A 21,659-nucleotide genomic window follows, 5' to 3' on the forward strand; every position below is an offset into this window, starting at 1 on the left:
TGACCCATAATACAAATGTTCTCTAAATCATGAGATTCTATATTTAATATGTCTAACATAACAGTAACTATCATTTATTTAGTATATACTATGTGACAAAAATGGCGCTGGCCCAATTATGTACACATAATCTCATTTAATCCTGACAACACTTCTGCAAAGTAAATATTATCATCTGTTTAACAGGAAGAGGAAATGACATTCAATTTGTAATTACAAGTAAAAAGAAGAACCAGAGTGGGGATTCACAAAGTTCAGACTTCTAAACCTATGAATTTTCCGTGATTACCAGTTCAATAAAACTAGGTAGAGTCGACCCTCATTACTATTTGCAGGTTCCACATTTTCAAGTTTGCCTACTCACTAACATTTATCTGTAACCCCCAATTATTTTTTTAAGATTTTATTTTTAATCTCTACACCTAACGTGGGGCTCAAACTTACAACCCTGAGATGGAGAGTCGCATGCCCCTCGGAATGATCCCACTCCCAAATCAGTTCTTGTACCATTCACACGGACATTCAGGAGCAGTGAAAAATCTGTCACCTGGCACACATGTGCTTTCCCCACCGAGGTCACGTAAGACGACAGTATGCATTCCTATTTCAGCTCTAATACTGTAAACAAGTGTCCTTTCTGTGGCTTATTTAGTGCCACGTGTTTCACAGTTTTGTGCTTTTTGTTGGAAATTCACGGTTTGCAATGAACCCCGCACATGGTGAAGTGCTGACTAGGGTTTCTAAGCACAAGAAGGCCATGATGGGCCTTAAGGGGAAATACGTGTGGTAGATAGGCTTTGTGCAGGTATAGGTTAGAGTGCTGCTGGTCGGAGTTCAATATTAATGAGTCAACAATATATATTAAGTAAGGTGTTTTTAGACAGAAAGATACATAAAACAAGGTTATGTACTGATCAACTGATAAAAATGTCATGACTGGAGGCTCAAAGGAACTTAACCTGGTATTTCCCTTAGGAGCAATGGTTCAGTATTTGCTAATCAGCATTCAGGGCAACTTTAGAACATAATTATGGTGAATAATTAAAAGTCCAACTGAAAACTTTCCATTAATATTTCAGTAAAAGATTCTTCTGTCATGTCCTTCAAAGATCATCATTATAGCTGTGCAATCATTACTCATCTGCGTAAGAGAAAGAAACCTTTTGTTGCCATTCTGTTTAATGGGTTGCAGCTACGTGTTTGACTTTGCTCAGAAAACTGACCTCTTACAACCAATCTGGCTTTGCAGTGTGAAAGTCTAAGGAATTAAATTTCAGTGTGAAAGTCTAAGGAATTAAATTTCATTTCTTATTACTGGATGTCATTGGTACTGTTTAAATATGACTGCTTTGTGAGATTATGATTTTTAAAATGTGATGGTTACATACAATACGGACAGTATGAGCAGCAACAACAACACTTAGCAGAGGATTTAAAAATATCAGCACAAATTGGAACTCTTACCTTTCGCCCAAGTCAGATATTTTATTGAAAAAAAAAAAAAATTACAGTACTTAAAAATCCAAACAAGGACAATTCAGGATTGAAAGAAAGAAAACCTGAAGGAGCCCATTGTCTTCAGTAAAATTTGAATACAAAAAAAATGTAGACCAGGAAAACAGTTTATGGCCTAATGCACTAGGTTCCATGATAAACACACATATATAGTATATCTCCATCAAGTGAAACTTAATCACCTTTTTACAATTTAGAGAGGGAAGGCAGCTTTTACTATGGTTAAGCCATGTATCATCAATACCATGAAGCTAACCTATCAGATGTAATAGCTTCTATAAAATACCACAGTGAGATTGCAATAAGCCTAGAAAATGGGCTACAAATCCCAGCTATGCTCAAGCAAGCAGTGAACCAAAAATAAAAATAGGTAAAACTGAACCAAGAACTAGATAGCATTCATCTAGATTCATGATTGGTAAGGCAAAGTTCATAGGCCAAGGTTTTAAAGTGACTTATTCAGATCTAAAAGACAGTCATTATACAAAATAAAATAAAAGCATTTATGTAATTCAGAAAAGAAATCATGAATTTTTACTCCAAAGGACACAGCACAAGGAAGCTTACTTACAATGACCAAATACCACATTATTGTACCTCTAAAATATCACTTTAAATATGCAAAGGTAAAGATACTCAAAGTTGCACTTTATCATATTTAATCTCCCCAGTTTAGACAAGCAATCTAAAAGATGTCACACATTCCTGCTTAATACATTTTCTGGAATCTTTCAGATTATAATACTTTCAGGTAAAGAAATGTCAACTTTAAGTTTCTTTTCCAATCATCATATTTAAGTTAGCCATGAAATGCTGAATTAACAATTAATCCATACAATAATATAAAAATACATGTATTAAATCACAGTTTTAATCAATTGGAACTTAATAAAAATATTAAACATTTTAATGTATCATTTTGAAGAATTCAAATGGCCTGAACGTTGTATAGTGTCTAAATTATACCATCAATAGAAATGTTACATTTTTCCCTCTGCTTGCGAAAACGAGCTCATGCGAGTATTTGACACTCACACTGACACACAAGATCTGCCCTTCTAAAGGTGCGCACGCAGCTCTCACTTTAAACGTGACAACATAATTCGGAGGCATACAGTATTAGCTGAAACACCAGCTTTCACATGATTTCCATAAGCTCTGAGCCAAAACGATAATTTTGAGTGGTTTCAGGTATTAGACAAAGCAGATATTTTAAAAAAGTAATAGTCAATGAATGAACTAGCACAGGCTAGTTATCACTGTAGTTAGCTTAAAACTAGGATGATTTTTTTTTGTGGTACAATGAACACTATACTGTAAGATACAATGGGTTTGCAATACAGAGCAGATTATCCAAGTAGAAAGCAAACTGAACAAAACAGAAATTCTAGTAAAGGTGATCAACCTTACCTACTACTCATCTTAGCCCTTGTTAAAATACCCTGAGTAAAATGCAAATCTTTTAAATAATGCTGGTTATATAAGACTTCTCTAAAAATGAACCATAAATGTCAATGCATCATGTTTATTTACAACAGTCAGAGATGTAAGAATTCATTTTTAACCAGTCACAATAGAAACATTAAGGAATACTTATGTGAGATCTGGAAGTTTTCAGTTTTCTAGCTTTTGTTAGCATTTTGGCAAAGCAAGTAATACATAAATGGATTCAATGTAAAAAAAATCATAAAAGAGAAAAATATATAAAATTTACAGTAGTTTCAACCCACCCTGGGCCAACCTACATCCCTAGAAAGCCTCCCCAAGCAGGTTCACTTCTGACTAAAGGAAGAATACCAGTCCTCCAGCAAAAACAGCCCCATCTTTTCATCAAAGAGGCTCTCACTTCAATGATACTCCTCCAGGGGAAGAGGACAGGAGCCAGGTTCCCTCGAATGTCATTCCCCAGATGTTCAAAACGTAACTAATTTATTAGCATTAGAAGATTTGGTTTATAGGGGAATCTCACTGGTCCAGTTTGTAGCCTACAAAAAAATGGATTATTTTTAAGTATAACATTAGAAAATGCATAAAGGATGAGGATGTGGCTTTTTATTCCATAGAAATGGATACATTTCCAAACATGACAACTAAACAGAAAAGCATGCCTACCATTGAAGTTGTGGTCCCTCCTGATTTTTTAATGTTCTTGGAAGGCAGTCCATGAAGGCGACTGAGTCTAGCTTGGAAACCTAGAAAATCAAAGCACTCAATTTAGAAGATCCTACGATCATTATTCCCATCAATACAGACTTCAGAGTAAGTTGGAAGCGGGAAACGTCTTCAACGGTAGTGGGGGAAATGCAAAACACACTTAAAAGATCTGAAGCAATGCCTAGTAGAGTTCTAATGAGGTTAGCACACAACTACTGATTATTTGAGAACTAGGGCATTATTCAGGGCTTTTCTTTCCTCCTAATTCACCTTTCTAGTATTTCAACATTTTCACAATGGTCCTAGCAAGAGAGCAAGTCAACCTTTCTAATAATTCAAATGCATGATAAATGTAGTAGCTGAACTACTATTCAACATGTTCCTTTACAGCATCTTGTGCTAGACTCTTTCATCTCCCTTTTAGCCTAATTTCTTTTAATGAGTGTGTGTGTGTGTGTATATGTATACATATATGTGTATATACACACACACACACACACACACATATATATATATATATATATATATATATATATATATATATGTAAAAGCCCACAATATCTAGCAGTCAGGAAGCACCACTGACCTCTTCTTCCCGGATGTGACATAAGAGGGAAAGAACCAGTTAAGATACTTTCAAAGACAGGATCTGGTAAATTTTTGTCTAGCTCGGTAGGATCTTCCTTTTCCCACCAGGGCACGACCCCAGTGATGCCACATGCTCCACCTGATTCCTTCTCATAAAACCAGTCACTCTGCTCATCGTCACCTGTGCAAAAACAAGAAATCCCCCAAAGCTTCAGTTTTATTATCCAAATACACAGGGTTATCAGATTTAGGTTTCTAAAAAATACAAGACAGAAATTATATCTGAATTTCAGAGAAATGATTTTTAATATAAAGTACTCGCATAAAATTTTAGTATGTCTAAATACTGCATGGAACATACTTATACTAAAAAATTATTTGTGATCTATCTAAAAATCAAATATAACTGGGGATCCTGTATTTTATCTGGCAATCATATACACAATCTATACACAAAACTTTTGATTCTACATCACAGCTATAGTGTTTTTTAACACTATAACAAGAACTTCCATCAACAAAAACATAAGCTGCTATGTTTTAGAACCAATTTAAATATGTGAAAAACAATAATACTGGTTAATTCTATGGCAAAAACTGTACAGAAATCCATTTAAGTTACTACCCTTTCCAAATTAAAGAAAAACAAGCCTTAATCTCCTGCCGGGAATTTAAAGTATAAAACTGTAGAACCCGTTCTCTGCAGCTGATAATGGTATATAATTAGCTTAATTTCATGATTTGTATGGAGTGTAAAAGGGGAAACAATCGTGAACAGATGTGACCAGATGAAATTAATCTGATTAAGTTCATTAAGAAATAGTTGTGAAAAAGTTGATTTTAAATGAAAAGCGACAGTACCACAGCATTTAGGAAGAAAGTGTGCTGGATTACTATAAGCAAGGTATTGTTAAAACAGAACACTATCCATACTAAGTTTGACTTTTGGGAACATCCATGAGTGTAAGTAACCATGGAGAAATGATCCATTTAAAATTCAGTTCAAGATGTACCCTTGATGTGAATCAACAGTATTTTGTTTTTAAAACAGGAATAATAGACATGTAAGTAGACAAAACTACAGAAGGCAGATGGCTTTTAAAAGTATGTGACAAACAGCATTTTGAATATGATCTCAGATTCATTCAAGTCTTCGTGTTTCTTAGAAAAACTGCTAATTCTGGTTTTTAAGAGGGTCATCACAAATGCCATAAAGTTTTTTCCTTTACAGGAAGAGATTTCTGATTTCCAAAATCTCTTACTACAAATATTTTTAAAAGCAAACTAGAAAAAACCCAAAGCTTCAACTGCAAATGACTCTATGGAAAAACAGCCATACTTCAAATTATGAGGGAGTGAAAATTTTAAAGCATTTGGAAAGCCAAAGCCACCAGTTTATTTCAACAGAGAATTTAATAAAAATTAATTTAAAAAAAGCCACATTTCAAAGCACATAAATATTAGTACTTTTACTGAGAACTATAAATTAAAATTTCCCAGAGCAGGTATAAATACAAGAAAAAAAAGGGAGTCACTTGAAACTGATTACCCAAGATCTTAATTCCAATTGAGACAACATTATAATAGAAAAATGAGGTTATTTTATTTTGACGTGATGTACAACTTTGTTCTATTTAATAGGGAAATCCAGTAGCTAAAGATGAAGAGCTTGAGTGCTGAAGTCAGACAGACAAATCAGAATTGGAATGTTTTGTAACTGGGAAGTTACCTCAACTTTATTAGATTGGGTTTCATCATCCGCCCAAAAAAGGAATCTCACAGGGTTTTCTTAAGAATAATGGAAGAGCAGAAGAGCCTGCGTGGCTCAGCTGGTTATGTGCCGACTTTGGCTCATGTCATGATCTCATGGCTCTCGTGAGTTCAAGCCCTGCATTGAGCTCTGTGCTGATAGCTCAGAGTCTGGAGCCTGCTTTGGATTCTGTCCCCCTCTCCCTTTGCCCCTCGGCCACTCACTTTCTGTCTCTGTCACTCAAAAATGAATGTTAATTTTTTTTTTTTTTAAAAGAATAAGAGTCTAAAGTAAATTGAATGAAAAACAGCACTTAGAAATGTAAAATATAAAAAGCTCATAATAAATGCTAGCACATTATTTTAAACCATTCAAAGCTTTTCCAAGATTGATGGACTTGTCCAAAGTTATTTTTTAAAGAAGTTTTTGATTTCATTTCATTACCAAATTCAACATTTGTAACTCTGGGTAGGCACATGTATTGAAATGAGAGTTTAGGTATATTATCAAGGCAGTTAAGCTCACTCTGAGTCCCGAAGTTCTAACATATTTCAGCAAAGTCTCTTAACTTTAAAAAGTCTATGGTCTCTAAAACAGTATGTGCCTATTTATCTGGAATATATATGATTTATAAGTACGAAAAAAATTAATGATAATTTATTTTATTCCTATTGTCAAGAGGAAGAAAAGACTAAGAAACGAATGTGTAGGCAGCTATTATTTTGTTCTTTTTTTTTGTATCATTAGACTATTTATAATTTAAAACAATAAATTTTGGTTTGGTCCCTTAGAACTTATTACTGCTTTGCTCTAAAGAGTCTCAAGAAAGGAAGTATTTGTGGTAAGTATTCGTAGATATTCCTTTTGCCCCCTTATTGTCCTATTTTCTTCCCAAATGGGTAGTTTCAAAATAATGCCATGTTGAAGTGTGAAAAGCTTCAGGAAACTTTGAAGATGTAAAAGATCCAAGTTGTAAGACATTACTGTTTAACAGTTTACAATCCTGAATTCATGAAAGCTGTCTAATTACTTACAAACTGGATAGGATGAATAAATGTCACGGCTGAATAAAAATGACAAATGACTTGCAAATCCATCTTTATTAATGCTTACACAGTATTAAATGCATTTGGAATCAGGTGGAGAATGAGAACCAGTGTCTTGTGAACTTGCTAAGAGACAAAATTGAAAAGACTGAGGTATGTAAAGCTTTCTTAAGGAAGATAATCCTTCCTTAATATTATTAGCCCCACATACTAGCTTTTGGAGATAATCAATTACGTTAGGTCATGAAGACAGGATACCCTTCATAGTATAAAAAAGAACTCAAGCCCAGTCCACTAAGCAGGTGTGTGTAAGGTAAAGGGATTGCAGTCATCAACCTAGGACATAACTAGCAATAAGCACAAACTTTCAAATGAAGACGTTTTTCCAAAGGAATAAAAAAAAAATAGATTTCAGTACCTTGCCTTCCCTCATCATTGGTAAATAAACCAGCATCGGTGCTGCTGAGACTGCTGGAATCACTGTAATAAGGGAGAAGAAAAAAAAAACACAAAAAAAACAGATCAAAAGAACAATTGATCTCTCAGTCGTAAAATTTTAAAGAGACACGGCAGCTCAGAGATGAAACTTAAGCCTGACAAAGATCTGAAAGAAAATAAGATGATTTTTTTTTTAATCAAACTGCAAATATTCTGGTTCCATTAACTACAGAGCATATTATTTTTGGCACATAAAACCACAGGAATCTAATGGGACCCTGACAGTAAGCCAGATGTGACTGCAACGAGGTGCTGACACAATTGATGCATTTTATTATCTGCTTTCATCAAATGCTCACTGCTCCTTTCTTATGCCGTGTGCAATTCAGCCTGAGCCCGGAACACCGCTGCTCAATAAAATGGGGAAAGTCTCAATCAAAAGCAGCCCAAGCCTTTCTTCAGCACATGAAATACAAGGGCCTGGGATGAAATTACTTTTCATAACCACATTTGCAAATATTCTGGAAAAGACATTACTTAAGAATTCACAACAACTCTATTACTTAGCATGGAAGAAAAAAGTTTACAACGGTAACAACCCATTAAGTCAAAGTTAAAATCCCTCTGAGCAAAACACTCAATATTGCCAATATTAAGGAGGGGGTATGTAAAAATAATATGTACTCCATACTTCCATAGAAGTTCAAGTATGATACAAAGGCAAATTTCACAAACAAGTTAAAACAAATAGTAGATATTCGACTGACATGAATAAACTGTCACTATTAGTTCTAACAGAAGCAATGCTTATATGAAAATCTAGTTAGTTGAAAAACACAAAAACAAGATCATGTAATAACAGCCTTCTCCTCTAAAGAAAATTGATGATCTTCTTTAAAAATTCTCATATACTTCTTCTTCCCGTAATTTTTAATTTTAACCAATTAGGAAACTACCTCAGGTGAATTTTATACTTTTCCTGTTTACATGTATAACTCTATAACCTGACTTATTAAACAAAATTAATCTGTTTTAAAATATTTAAATTGAGAGTTCAGGATTGAAACCACAAATGAGATCTAAACCCAAATGTTTTCTGAATATAGAATATCATTTCAGTTGTTTTATTTATTAAAAATAAATAAAAACAAAAAGCATAAAATTTGTTAAGTGGCACATTTTACCAAGGAACTCTAAGTTGGTACCTTTTTCTTTAACTTTCTTCATTAGTGCTTTCCTGTCTGCCTATATCAACACAACCCTAATATATGGTCTTATCATATATACCTTGAATCACAATTCTTTTTCTGAAATCCTTGAGGCAAAATGTATTTAAAATTCGCAACTTTTCAAATTTTGGAAAGATATGTTCTAAAATGACTAAATGACTAATAAGGGTCTGGGGTAGCACTCCAGAATCAAACCTATTACTATATATTTTTTTCAATTGAGTGAATATCCACATTAAATAGAGTTCAAGTTAGGTCTGGCCTCAAATGAATGAATTAGTTTTTCACAGCTTTCAGAATTCAGATTTAAAGATAAAGGATTGTGAAACTATGTGCTTTCTTTTCTTTCTTTCTCTCTCTCTCTCTTTTTTTTTTACAATAGTCTTCTCATTTCTGAGTTCAGATTTACCTCTTTTAATATAGTCTACATCTAACCAGGCTCATCTTCTCCAAATAGAACTTGCTGACTAAAGATATTACGATATCTTGGATGGGATCCTGGAACCGAAAAAGAATATTAAAGAAAAACAAGGGAATTCTAATAAAGTATTGACTTTCATTAATAATGTGTCAACATTGGTTTATTGATTTTCACAAGTGTACCACAACAGGGGAAACTGGGTGCAGGATATATGGGAATAGGATATCCAGAAACTCTCTGTACTATCTTTGCAACTTGTCTATAAAACTAAAAGCATCCTAAAAGAAAATGTTGATAAAACACGTGTGCATATCTATACATATACACATAAACTAAATAAATAAAATAATAAAATGTTTTCTATTAAAAACCTAAAATTACTGCCCCATACTTTTTGGATTAAATCTAGATTTCAAGGCTCTATATGGATGATCCCAACCTAAATTCTCCCTATCTCTTTTGTTTATGTTCTTTCTCCAAGTGGCATCCCAATCTTCTCTCTTCTCTCTCTGCTTGCTTACTCTTCTGAAAGATATAAGGAAATCAGACTTCCCCCTCTGAGAGCAGCTCTTAGTCCCTAATGACCCTGGTCTTCATTTGGGATCTTTTTACGTGTGTTTTAAACAACATGTTTCTTTATTTGTATTTCACCTCACTGACATCTAGCTAGTTGCTCTAAGTATACCATGTAGGTGTCAGCATGTCCGATAAACCAGCACAAGAACTTGTATGGAAGCAGGGCTTTTCATTTTCAGCATCTGACAGCCATTATGGCTCATCTCCAAGGACACCTCTTCCCACTTTTTTTTTTTTTTTTCTTTTTTAAAGCATGACTTTTACAGCATGGTGTTCAGAGAGACTATATCCCATGAATGCTGGTCAAATTTGCGTTTGTACACTAATCCCAATCCCCTGTGCCCCAATCTGTTCATTTCCCGTATTTTTGATTCTTGAAACAAGACATCATCTGAGAGTACTCTTTCTCTTTTGTCCTCCCCAGTACAGTCAACCTTCCACTGATTCCAACTCTTAAAAGTGTTCTATTTTTTTTTTTTCCCTTTACTATCACTGCCATAATCCACCTCTCACTTAAGGATGGATTAGAGGTCAGTCAAAGCTAAAAAAACACTGCTACTGAGATCATGTTACCTTGAGAAAGTGTAAATCTAATTGAGTTTCTTCGTTGTTAAAATTCCTCCCATTACTTACCAGGCCTTTAAAACATGCTTACTGCTGTAGCCTCAACCCCCACTTTATGTTCTAGTCATAATGAGCTACATGTACTTTACCACATACATCCCACTTTGCTCCACAATCCATGCCTTAGCACTTGCTTAAATCATAGCTCCTTTTGGAAATCTTCCCTGACCAATACTTTCCGCTCAGCACACTTCATTTTCATTGTTTGCTTGTCTGCTATTCTAAATTATGGGGCTGCAGGGAACAGGCACTGCCTTACTTAGCAATCTTCCCACAGAGAGAATATGCATCTGAGTGACAATAAAAATAGTTACACGGCTAAGTTTAAAATCAAAGAAAGAAATACTTTAAAAAATGATTCAGGAGTGAAAACATCCTCTTTGAAAATTGGTACCTGGGCTGTTGACTGCTGGGTAGACTGATTATATCTAATAGATACTCAAATATTTTTTACAGTGAAGAGAAATCAAGAGAGTTGCATCTCATTTTTCTTCCAGGGTTGATGTCTGTCAATAAAGGCAGACATCAATAAAAGGAGGGGCTTGAACAATCAATCCAAAAAGCTGTAATCTGTAAATAATCCAGAAATGAATACTTAGTCTCCACTACACATACGCTCTCTCCCAGCAACTGAGCAAGATAATCACTTTCAAGTCAAGCTTAGTAGTCCTCAGTCACAATGGCTCAATACTACCATACAAATAATTTTCACTAGGGTATTAAAATGCTGTCTTTTTTTTTTTTTTTTGGAAGAAAAGCAGATACCATAAACTTCTCAAAGCCTTCCTGAAACATTTTTTTTTGTTTTGAATAATTTTTACTTCCTTAGAAAAATAACATAAATAGCAAACCATCTCTAATAAAAGCCCCATCCTATAAATTTTACCAGATCCTATTCATGTTTGTAATCATATTTATAAGCAAATATATATATATATATATACAAAATAATATGTATTATTAAATACATATATATGAAGTCCATGGTCTTCAGTCTACATGATTAAGATGAGGTTAGTCTTACAAATTAAAATCAAATACTCTTTCCCAGTAAGCAATGTTTTTTTTTTCTTATCTGGATCATAGTTCTGAGTCTGGTTTTAAGAACATGCCTAAAAAGATGAACAATGTCAATACTTTCTCATTTCCTACAGTAGCATTAGTTCTGTGTAAAAGAAAAATGATCACTTACCCCTTGATGTTGTCAAAATAGTACTTAACAATTATCATGGTGGTATATCTGCTTTCTAGAATAGGTACATTAGACTGGCTGCCAAAGGATCATTGTTTTTCTCATTTGTCTAATGACAAGATCAAGTTTTTCTAGACTGTAAATCAGGTTTTACAATTGCTAACTGATCAGAATTCCCAGTATTCCACAGACTTCTAAAAAGATCAAGCCATATCTGTTGAAGTGCTACCAAGTTTTGATTCTTAAGAATCAAAATAAATGGATGAATTGTGACACTAAAAAGCACCAAAGCTAAAGCTCTATAATTAAACAAATAAATAATTATAAATCCAATTCTATGAGTTCTAAATGTGCTGTTATTCAAAAGTGCATTCTTTCCCATTGAAAATCCATTTCCTTTTCTCTTTACAGCTGAAAATTAAGTCTTTAAAACACAATGGAAAGACTTTGTTTAAATCAAATAAGCAATTTTGTTTTGTGTTAAACACCATAAAGTATAAAGAAATGTAACGATGGTTAAACAGGAATATCACTATGATTATATTTTATATTATTATAATTTATAATTATTTTAAAATAGAATTAATTAAAACACAAAATACGTTCAAGCACAAACAATGGAGACACATATTTTTATATTTAGAGAATATAAAAGTCACCTTTCACTCATGAGTTCGTCTGAGACTTTTTGCTCTTCGTAGTCCATTTTGTCCTTACTGGTCTGGCTTATTTCCTCACTTTCTAAAACTACTCCTTCATCTTGGATTTTTGGTCCTTGTCTAATTATTTTCAATTTCCTTTTTTTGACTTTGTTCTTGGTAAACTCTTGATATTGGTAAGCTCTATCACTGTCCATGTCCTGATCTCTACAACCTTCAAGGGGCTGGGTCATTGTCCGTTTGTTAGAGATGTCCTGTGGGAGGTCCACGGCCATGCGTTTTACCTTTCTCCTTCTGCGCAGAGTTCTGTTCCCAAGGTTGTCCACGGCAAAGTCAGATTCGTGCCACAGAGGTCTTTTTCCTCGTACATTATTATTTAAGTTTGATGATGGCCTGCGCTTAGCCACTAACATTTGGTCATCAGAGTCACTGTGATCTTTTTTATTATTATTGTGATTCTCTCTATAGTCCTTGCTTGGTTCCTCTAAACTAGAATCAGAGCCTTCACTTAAGCAGTGACCAGTCTCCCATGGGTGGTGAACATTATATGATCTCCGTTTTCTCCCTCTCCTTTTCCTTGCCTGGCGTTTCAGAGGGCAAGAAATACTTCGAGAATGATCTCCTGTTTCAGCAAATCCACCTCGAGCTTGCTCTGAGCTCTCCTCCAATGCTGAGACAAGATCATGAACCAGTTCTTCCATGGTTCGACTGAAATGCCTACATTTTCAAAAAAAGAAGAAAAAAAAAATGAAAGAAAATAGTATTAACTGCATTAACCTAGTTTATTACAGCAGACAATTCACTCTAAATCTAAAATTAATAGTTATTATAAAGAAATGTTTAAAAGCTATTTAATTTTTCTATCCCAGATAGTTTCAAATATTCTGACTCATTTTAAGCTCCTTTTTCATATGTAAGTTCTTTTATTAAACATACGAATTACTTCAAGATAGAGTAAGCATAATATCAGCAATGAAAGATCCCAGTAATTTCCTATTTTTACTGTGTAATTATAGAAAAGTTATTTCTGCTTAAATCCCTGCTCATTAGTCTACTCCTGCCCTTTCCCTAGAGCCAGTTTTGCTAGAACAGATATGGAGAGAGCTTTCTCAAGCCTTCCTCCAACCACCCCTCCCCCACAGCAATTTCTAAGTGAAGAAGGAAACTGTACAATCCTCTACTCACCACACGCTCTACCCAGTCACCACCATGATATGCGAGGGAGATGGAAAGACTGACAGGTACTTTCAAGATTTGTAATATATGTGAAAGGAGAGTTTAACCAGACACTAGGCATATATTTAGGCCATACTAATCTCATAACTCAGTCAAGCAGAAACTGTTCATACTCAAACTGGGGAGGCTCACTGGTCTAAAATGGCCCATCATTTTTCTTACAATTCATTCTGAGACAGTCTCTTGGTATTTTTTAAATAAAAAGAAACAAACAAAAACCATTAAACTATGTTACCAGTGAGAAAATGACCTGCTTGTCAGCTAGGATAAGCATTCTTTACGGACTTGTATAAATTATATCGACCCTTTCCAAACCCAACTCCCAAAGATTCTAGATCGGTTGGTGATGGAAAGCCCAAAATTCCAATTTTATTTTTCAAACAGTATAGTTAATTCAAACATGTATCTTTCTTATACAGATCATGAACAATCATTTCTGAGTCTTAGAAGGACCTAGGGATCAAAATATCCTCAACTACACAGGTCTATATAACTTCTAAATCTATAGTAGGGGTAGGCACACTTTTCTCTAAAGGGCCAAACAGTAAACTGTTAGGCTTTGCACTCTATTAGGTCTCTGTCATAGCCACTCAACTTTAGCCACCGTAAGGTGAAAATAGCCCTAGGCAATACATAAATGAATGGCTGTGTTCTAATACAATTTTATTTACAAAACCAAGTGATGGCTGGCTATAGTTTGCTGACCCTGGTTTATATAGTCTCTACAGTCTATAATTTGAGGCATTTGCAGGTTCCTTATAATAATTTTTCATTTTGTGTTTTCATTTGAATAATCTGAAAACACACATTTTAATTCAACTGGATTTACTACTTATAAGATAAGATGATTCACACATACAGCTTCTAACACAAGAACTTACTATGTGCTTGGCCCATTTTTAAATGTTTTATATGCATTACCTCATTTCATTCTCACATAATAACCTTATAAGGTGGTATATGAGACACAGACATTAAGGGCAATTTGCCCAAAGTGACACACCTAGAAAATGGTAGAAACAGGTTTCAAACTCCAGCAATCTGGTTCTAGACCCTGAATGCTCAACCAACTGCAGCCAAGAAAGGGATTCTAGTTCCACACAATTCCAGTATCCAGTTTGCATTTGTTTATGAGTGATGTAGCAGCAGGTGGTACTATTTTAATTTCTGAGACAGATTTAATATATATCTGCATAAAGCCAAATGACTCACACTTAGCATTATATTCTTTTGAACAGAAAAGACGAATGGGAGACCTGAATCAAGGGCAGTATAGGTGGTGGAAGTTAGTTGAATCCAAAGCCCCCGATGCTGTAGTCATCAGTGAAATGTACATTGTGAGCAATTAACTAAATGGGACACAGTTTTTCATTAAAAAAAAAAAAAAAATATGTTTATTCATTTTTGAAAGACAGGGAGAGACAGAGCACAAGCAGGGGTGGGGCAGAGAGAGGGGGACACAGAATCTGAAGCAGGCTCCAGGCTCTGAGCTGTCAGCACAGAGCCTGACACAGGGCTTGAACTCACCAACGGTGAGATCATGACCTGAGCCGAAGCCGGATGCTCAACCGACTGAGCCACCCAGGCACCCCGACATAGTCTTTCATTTAATGTGGGCATTGTATTTTCCTGATCTATCTCCTTTAGCGTTCTGAATTAACATGGTGACTGAAGTATATACTTTAAATAAACTCTAGAAAGCCACTAAAAGGGTCCTATATATTACTCAGGTTTTAGAACCCTGCATTTGGTTATGGGAAATAGGTGTCACGTAGGAATTAGCATTAAGCCAAAAGAAGAGCTACAATTCTGACTATACTGATAAGCCAAATGGGTCTTTTCTCCATCAACTCTATGTTAATAATCACATTTTTGTTTTCCCTTTATTGCAATAAATATTTTGTTCATTTCCTTGAATACTATTTCTTTGGAAGAAATGTAGTCTGAAAGACCTATGATCTCTGAATATAATATTGCACCTTTAATAAAATTCACTGGACGCCAGCTTAACGTGTACTAGAATAAGGACCTTTGTCTAAAAGAAGACTCGGTATCACCTGGTTCTTAAGTAACTTACTCTTTGGAGATGCAGTTTTCTCATCAATGGGTGAATGACTAGGTCTAATTATTAATATGAAATTAACTCAATGCATGAATGTCATCTACAACTAAAGTTGCAGGTTATTTTGGAAGTTATAATCTAGTGCTTTACTACAAAAAGGAAATGTGGTTGACCTACCACCATTAGATAAAGGTTAGCAATCAGATTCAATCCATTGAAACTTAAGTCTTCAATCAATTTCATTTAAAAAGTATTATTGTAACAAACAGCTTAAGAAAATAGAACTGGTATTACTAACAATGAAAGCAAAATTTCTTGATAACATCATTAAAATTGTCACCTTACTTGACTTTGTATTGTTTAAAAAAAAAAAGACATTAAGAAAATTTTAGGGGCGCCGGGATGGCTCAGTTGATTCAGTGTCCGACTTCGGCTTGGGTCATGATCTCACGGTTCATGGGTTCGAGCCCCACGTCGGGCTCTGTGCTGACAGCTTAGAGCCTGGAACCTGTTTTGGATTCTGTGTCTCCCTCTCTCTCTGCCCCTCCCCCACTCACTCACATATATAACAAACATTAAAAAAAATAAAAAAAAAATTTATCCAGAGAACCCAATTTATTCCATGTCACTCAAATAGGGATCAGATACGAATGCCAATGAAGACATTTACTTTAAAAAGACTTTTTAAAAGCCTCACAAAAACACAGAAGAACATATGCAACATTCAGAGTTAAAATCACTTTTCCCCCCCTTCAGTTTCAACTCACCAGACTCCCGCAAGTCAAAACCCTTGTTAATGAGCTAGTGATATTATAGTCAGTCACGCTGCTTCACTTCTATCTCTCAGGGAAAACTGGCATCATCTGGCCTCACAGAAATAAAGTCATTATAAGAGACCACATAATCAATAGCTCATTTATTTCCTTTGCCTTGGCAGTTACATTGAAGACCATGGTATGGAAACACTTTATCTTCAAGATATTTTCTTAAATGAGACTTTTCCTATTGAAGAAAGAACCTGAAAATACAGAACTTTTCTGTACAAAAACGTGTTTATTAAGCATTCATAGCTGTAAAGTTTAATTACAGTAAAATTTAGTGAATTACCACTTAGCTAATTTGAATAACATTCATATTTATAAAACAATTTCTCTCCATTTGAAATTCAATGGAAAAGATATCTTTTGAGAATAGTTTGCATTAGGTAGAATGTCTAAGATGACAGTTCACTAAGAGTTTTCTTCAAATACTCCAAATAAATAGAATAAGATTATAGTCCCACTATCTATCTAAAGTGGGATTTTGAAAACGACATGACCTGAGCAGATAAGCATTTTGGTTTTTCGCAGGAGGTATTGCATTATGCTGAGCAATATAAAACATATGATCAACCCAAAATTTGATATGCCAGTTTTAGGTAAGAATTTTGCGCCAAGGGTTAAGTTTTTGTCAGTCTTCTTCTAGGCACTATTAAAACATCCAATAAAATGAGTAAATTGTTCTCCCTGGCTTTCTTAACACCAAATTCTAACTCAGACAAAGGCTTTCCTTAAAAACGTATATTTCAGAGTAAGGATGGTCAATGAATGTAGAAAACCTGGTGCTGAGTTTAGAGTTTTCTTTCAAATGTTTCTTGCTCAAGAAAGAAGACTCAGGACGTGGCCTTAGTCCAAACTCGATGCTCACATGTTCCCACAGGACTAGCAGTTGACTGATGAATCAAATCAAGGGCTCTCAAAGAGCAGTCAACAATGTACAGGGAGGCACGGCAAAGAAGCCCAAGAAAGCCCAGAAAAACTGATCCCCCCAAAAACTGACAGCCAATTACTCCATCAATGACTTTTCCTTTTTGGAGACTCTATTAGCAATAACTACTATTCCTAAGAGGATAAAATATAGCATGTACAGAAAAATTAGAGAATAATTTCCTTGCCTGGACACTGATAAAAATAACTACATAATACGATGATAGACATGTGTGTCTTCATAAACCCAACAATTTCATTAAAAACAAATAAAAATCTTCCATGTGTAACAAAAAAGTGACTGACCACAGCTATCAAATATCTAGGTAAGGAAAAAGAAATCAAATGCTCCTTATCATCTAATACATGGTAAAATTCTCCTCTTCATCTCTGTAAAACACAGGATTATCTCTTCTACAAACTTAAGTAACTCTAGCAGTGGAGTGCTAAAACGAATTCGCCCACTGCTAAATACAACTACTTACTTGGCTTCTAGCAAGTTAAGGAAATAGCCATTTATTGTTAGTTTCTGCACGAATAAAAATTCAATGTGTACAAAAACAATGTAGGAGGAATACCTAGTCAAGAGCTATGCTGATGAATGTATGCTATGACTGATCACAAACTTAAGAAAATAGTCTTGGAATTACATGTTTTGATATTCATGTTAGCTTTGGCTTAAGATAGGAAGGGTTGTTTGGTCATAAAAGTAAATAGCTAAAGAATACACATTCAAATTAACACATAATAGTGTAGATCATGACAATCGGTGCCTAAACATGCAAACAGGAGCCTTAGAGATGCTACATCAGGGCTGGCTGGGTGGCTCAGTCAGTTAGGCGTCCAGCTCAGAGTTCCTGAGTTTGAGCCCCACCACGATGGACTCTGCTGACAGTGCAGAGCCTGCCTGGGATTCTCTGTCTCTTTCTCTTTCTGCCTGTCTCCTGCTCATGCTTGCTTTCTCTCTCAAAAATAAATAAATTAAACATAAAAAAAAAAAAAAAAAAGATGCCACATCAAGGGCTAAATTTCATGCCTAATTCAATAAAATATGATTTGTTTGATTAAAATTTCTACTGCTCATAGGAATTTATGCATTTCCTTCTTTAATGGTAACATTATTTGACAAAATAAGTCTTTATCTCAGTCTAGTAACCTTTAAAATGATTAAAAGAAGTATCTCCTTTTATATACCTTGGGGAAATATTTCTTAGGAAATACAGAATAACCCTAACATTAAATGTTAACATTTAAGCTAGTTTAGAAATTCCTTGACCTACCTAACTTAAACCATTAATCAGAAGTAACCTTTTCTCTCTTCTTGAAAGAGGTAGCGTGGAGTTAGGGGAACTTATTATGAAACGTGTAAGTAATTAATTATAACTTTACATTAATATTAGGCAATGCACATGGACCAGAATTCTCTAGGTAGGGGAAAAGGCTGGGAGGAAACTAGAGAACACAAGCTTTAAAGTCAAATCTATGAATGTGGAAGCTAAATTTGACTCTATTCCTTAGCTATAGGACCCTAAACAAATTACTTATTTTCAGACTGTTTATTCATCATAAAAATGGTATATTTTCTACCTTGAAGGGATTCTGTGGGATGAGAGTGAATACTTATGTGAGAGTAGTTATTTCATCTTTTAACAACCTCTGTACATGAATGATGTGGTCACTGAAATATCAAATCATTCTGCTTTTAAGGTGTAACCACCTTATGAATCCTGAGGATATCATAATGAAAGCACAGACCTTACCCTTTCTGAGTTCTTGAACCACTCTGATTCATGGGAAGAGGGGGGAATAACAGACATTAGCAAAAATCTTCCATATCATTTCAAGACATTCATGCACTCTTCAAAGATTTTCATGAATATTAAAAAAAAAAAAACAACTAAAAATTAATGCCGCATTTCTGACTGACTCCTAACTTAATAATATATAGATACAAGAAAAAATAAATTAAAGAAAGTCATTCCACCAAGTTAGGAGCCACAGGTTCTCCACCAAGCAGAAAAGTTCATTGCCAATGGAAGCAAAGGTTCCATGGACTTGAACTTGACTGGAGGTGCCGCTGGAACCTGCTATTTGGTCACTTTTGTTACCACAGGAACAGGCAGAAAGCTTTCTTTCCTCCAAACCCTAGCAGTTAGGCCAAAAATTAAAAATTAACTTAAATTTAAAAAAATCATTCATGGCTTTAGAAAAAAGTCTTTTTCTACTTTCCAAATAGTGAGTTAATAAGGCAAGCTCATTTGCTATTTAAATTTGAAGGTTCTTCTGTTTTTAACTTCATTTAACTTCAAGAGTCATTCAAAACTTTACGCTCTAATCACTTTTGAAACACAAATTGTTGAATAAGAAGTTGTGTAAATGACATAAAGTCAAAGTCTAAAACAAACAAAAATAACTTAGAGTCTAAAAAATAATTCATTCCAATTCTTGTCAACATGCATATATTAGAGCACATCTAGGCAAGTTTCTAATATGGACGAGAGGAGTCTCATTCATTGCTCAAACATGGTAACTAACTATTCAATATTTATTGAATATATAATATATTCTGAATTCTTAGAATAAGAATGAAGACAACTGAATATTAATTACAAGTACCTGGCACAATGCTTGACATGCAACAGATGTTTAAAAAAGATCTGTTGGGGGGCACCTGGATGGTTCAGTTAGTTAACCAGCTGACTTCGGCTCAGGTCATGATCTCACACTGTGTGGGTTCAAGCCCTGCGTCAGGCTCTGTACTGACAGCTTGGAGCCTGGAGCCTGCTTAGGATTCTGTGTCTCCTTCTCTCTCTGCCCCTCCCTCACTCACACTCTGTCTCTCTCTCGGTCTCTCTCAATAAATAAATAAATAAATAAATAAATTTTAAAAAGAGATCTGTTGGGTGAACAAACCAATGAATGACTGAACAAAAAAACAGGAAAAATATGGCTTCACTAAAAATTTAGACAACCCTGATTTCAAAGTTTCTGCCACATTAACAAGCCAGATACTCTTAACTTTCTGGCTACCTTTCTAGCAGAGCAAATGTGGTGGTAAAGGACAAATTATCAAAGATGTTTTAAAGGTTTCCAGCTTGCCATAAATAAAAACGCTAAAGAGCTAAACTAATATTAATGGGTTACTTGGCCAAAATCACACTGGCCATTGCTTTGATCCCTCATTGCCGAAATAGAAACCTGACTCAAACAAACCTGACAGTATAGAATTGATCTCAAGATAAAAGACAAAAAAAAAAAAAAAAAAGTCAGTTATTTAAAAAATGCACATTTTCCACTCTGCCATTTCTTGGACCCAAAGAAAATCCAAATAATAAGAAAGAAACTACAGAAAAAAGGAAATGATCTAGAATAAACAGTTTATATTTTTAAGGTCTTTAAAAAAAAAAAAAAGCAAACCACACACATTGAAACAAACAGTATGGCTCAATATATCAGTAATTCAATATTCACATTATCAAGGACTTAATTGTAAAACGTGTTAGTTCAACCTTTAAAATTTTAAAAACCAGAAATTCACTTTAAATATAAATCACTAATAAGGTAAAATGTAATAAAAGTGTATCTAAATTATAAATGTGGTTTATCCATTAAATGAATCAAATTTTAAAAGGCAGGTTAACATTATAAGTGACACAATACTTATGCTTTTTGGCCCCTAATTTCAAAATTGTGTGTGGACGAGGAGTCAGGAAAAGGAGATAGAAACTCTCAGGTATAACGATTTTATAAAAATATAATATAAACCACTTACAAGAATAATTTGCACAAAAGATATATTCATTTCCTGAGGATTTTTATTATTTAATTGTATACAACTTGTCTTCTGTAGCAGTAAATTACAAAATATAATCTCAGTTCTATTTTTCAAACAAATTGTTAAAGGGGTCGATAAATCATCTACTATTTACCCCTTTGGGGCCTAAAACTTGAAAAATCTAATCTCGACATTGGAGAAAAAGTTGAAGTCAAGATGGGAGGTATATACAACAGGAATTCAGGCTGGCTAACCTATCCGGGCATAGTCTTTCCCGTTTAGATATTCCCGTGATATTGTATCTTATTCAGACAAATAGGACGTATACGAGGATGGAGAAGAATTGTTCTAGGTATACCCGCATCACACTGCAAACATGGTACGTGGGCAAGTTACTTAAGCTGTATTTGCTCCTGTTTTGCCATTTCTAAAATGCAAAAAAAAAAAAAAATGACAGCACCCACCTCAAAAGATTTACATGAGATATATGTACATAAAACTCTGCACCAAGGAATCAACCAGTAGTAGCAACCCCAGCGGCACTGGGGCTTCGTTACTGAGAGCAAACTTACGTGCACAGTATGGTAAACGTCTGATCAATGAATGAAAAAGAAAATTCCATTGAGACCTTTCCAATAAGGGAATGGTT

General features: G+C 34.6%; 1 protein-coding gene across 4 annotated transcripts in view; it reads right to left on the bottom strand.

Annotated features, from left to right (window-relative positions):
* GPATCH2 (G-patch domain containing 2) overlaps window positions 1-21,659 on the bottom strand; it is a 176,708-nt gene that overhangs the window by 153,187 nt on the left and 1,862 nt on the right. For 3 of the 4 annotated variants that reach the window (XM_058701368.1, XM_058701369.1, XM_058701370.1), the window contains exons 2-5: window positions 12,193-12,909; window positions 7,472-7,533; window positions 4,256-4,438; window positions 3,628-3,707 (exon numbers count right to left, since the gene is read on the bottom strand). In XM_058701368.1, coding sequence (XP_058557351.1) covers window positions 3,628-3,707; window positions 4,256-4,438; window positions 7,472-7,533; window positions 12,193-12,909 — 1,042 coding nt within the window. Of the gene's footprint in view, window positions 1-1,469; window positions 3,501-3,627; window positions 3,708-4,255; window positions 4,439-7,471; window positions 7,534-12,192; window positions 12,910-21,659 lie in introns of those variants that run through there. The other variant, XM_058701371.1, reaches the window with a different exon arrangement.

Source organism: Neofelis nebulosa, chromosome 15, assembly GCF_028018385.1.
Source record: "Neofelis nebulosa isolate mNeoNeb1 chromosome 15, mNeoNeb1.pri, whole genome shotgun sequence".
In the NCBI taxonomy this organism is placed as follows: Eukaryota; Metazoa; Chordata; class Mammalia; order Carnivora; family Felidae; genus Neofelis; species Neofelis nebulosa.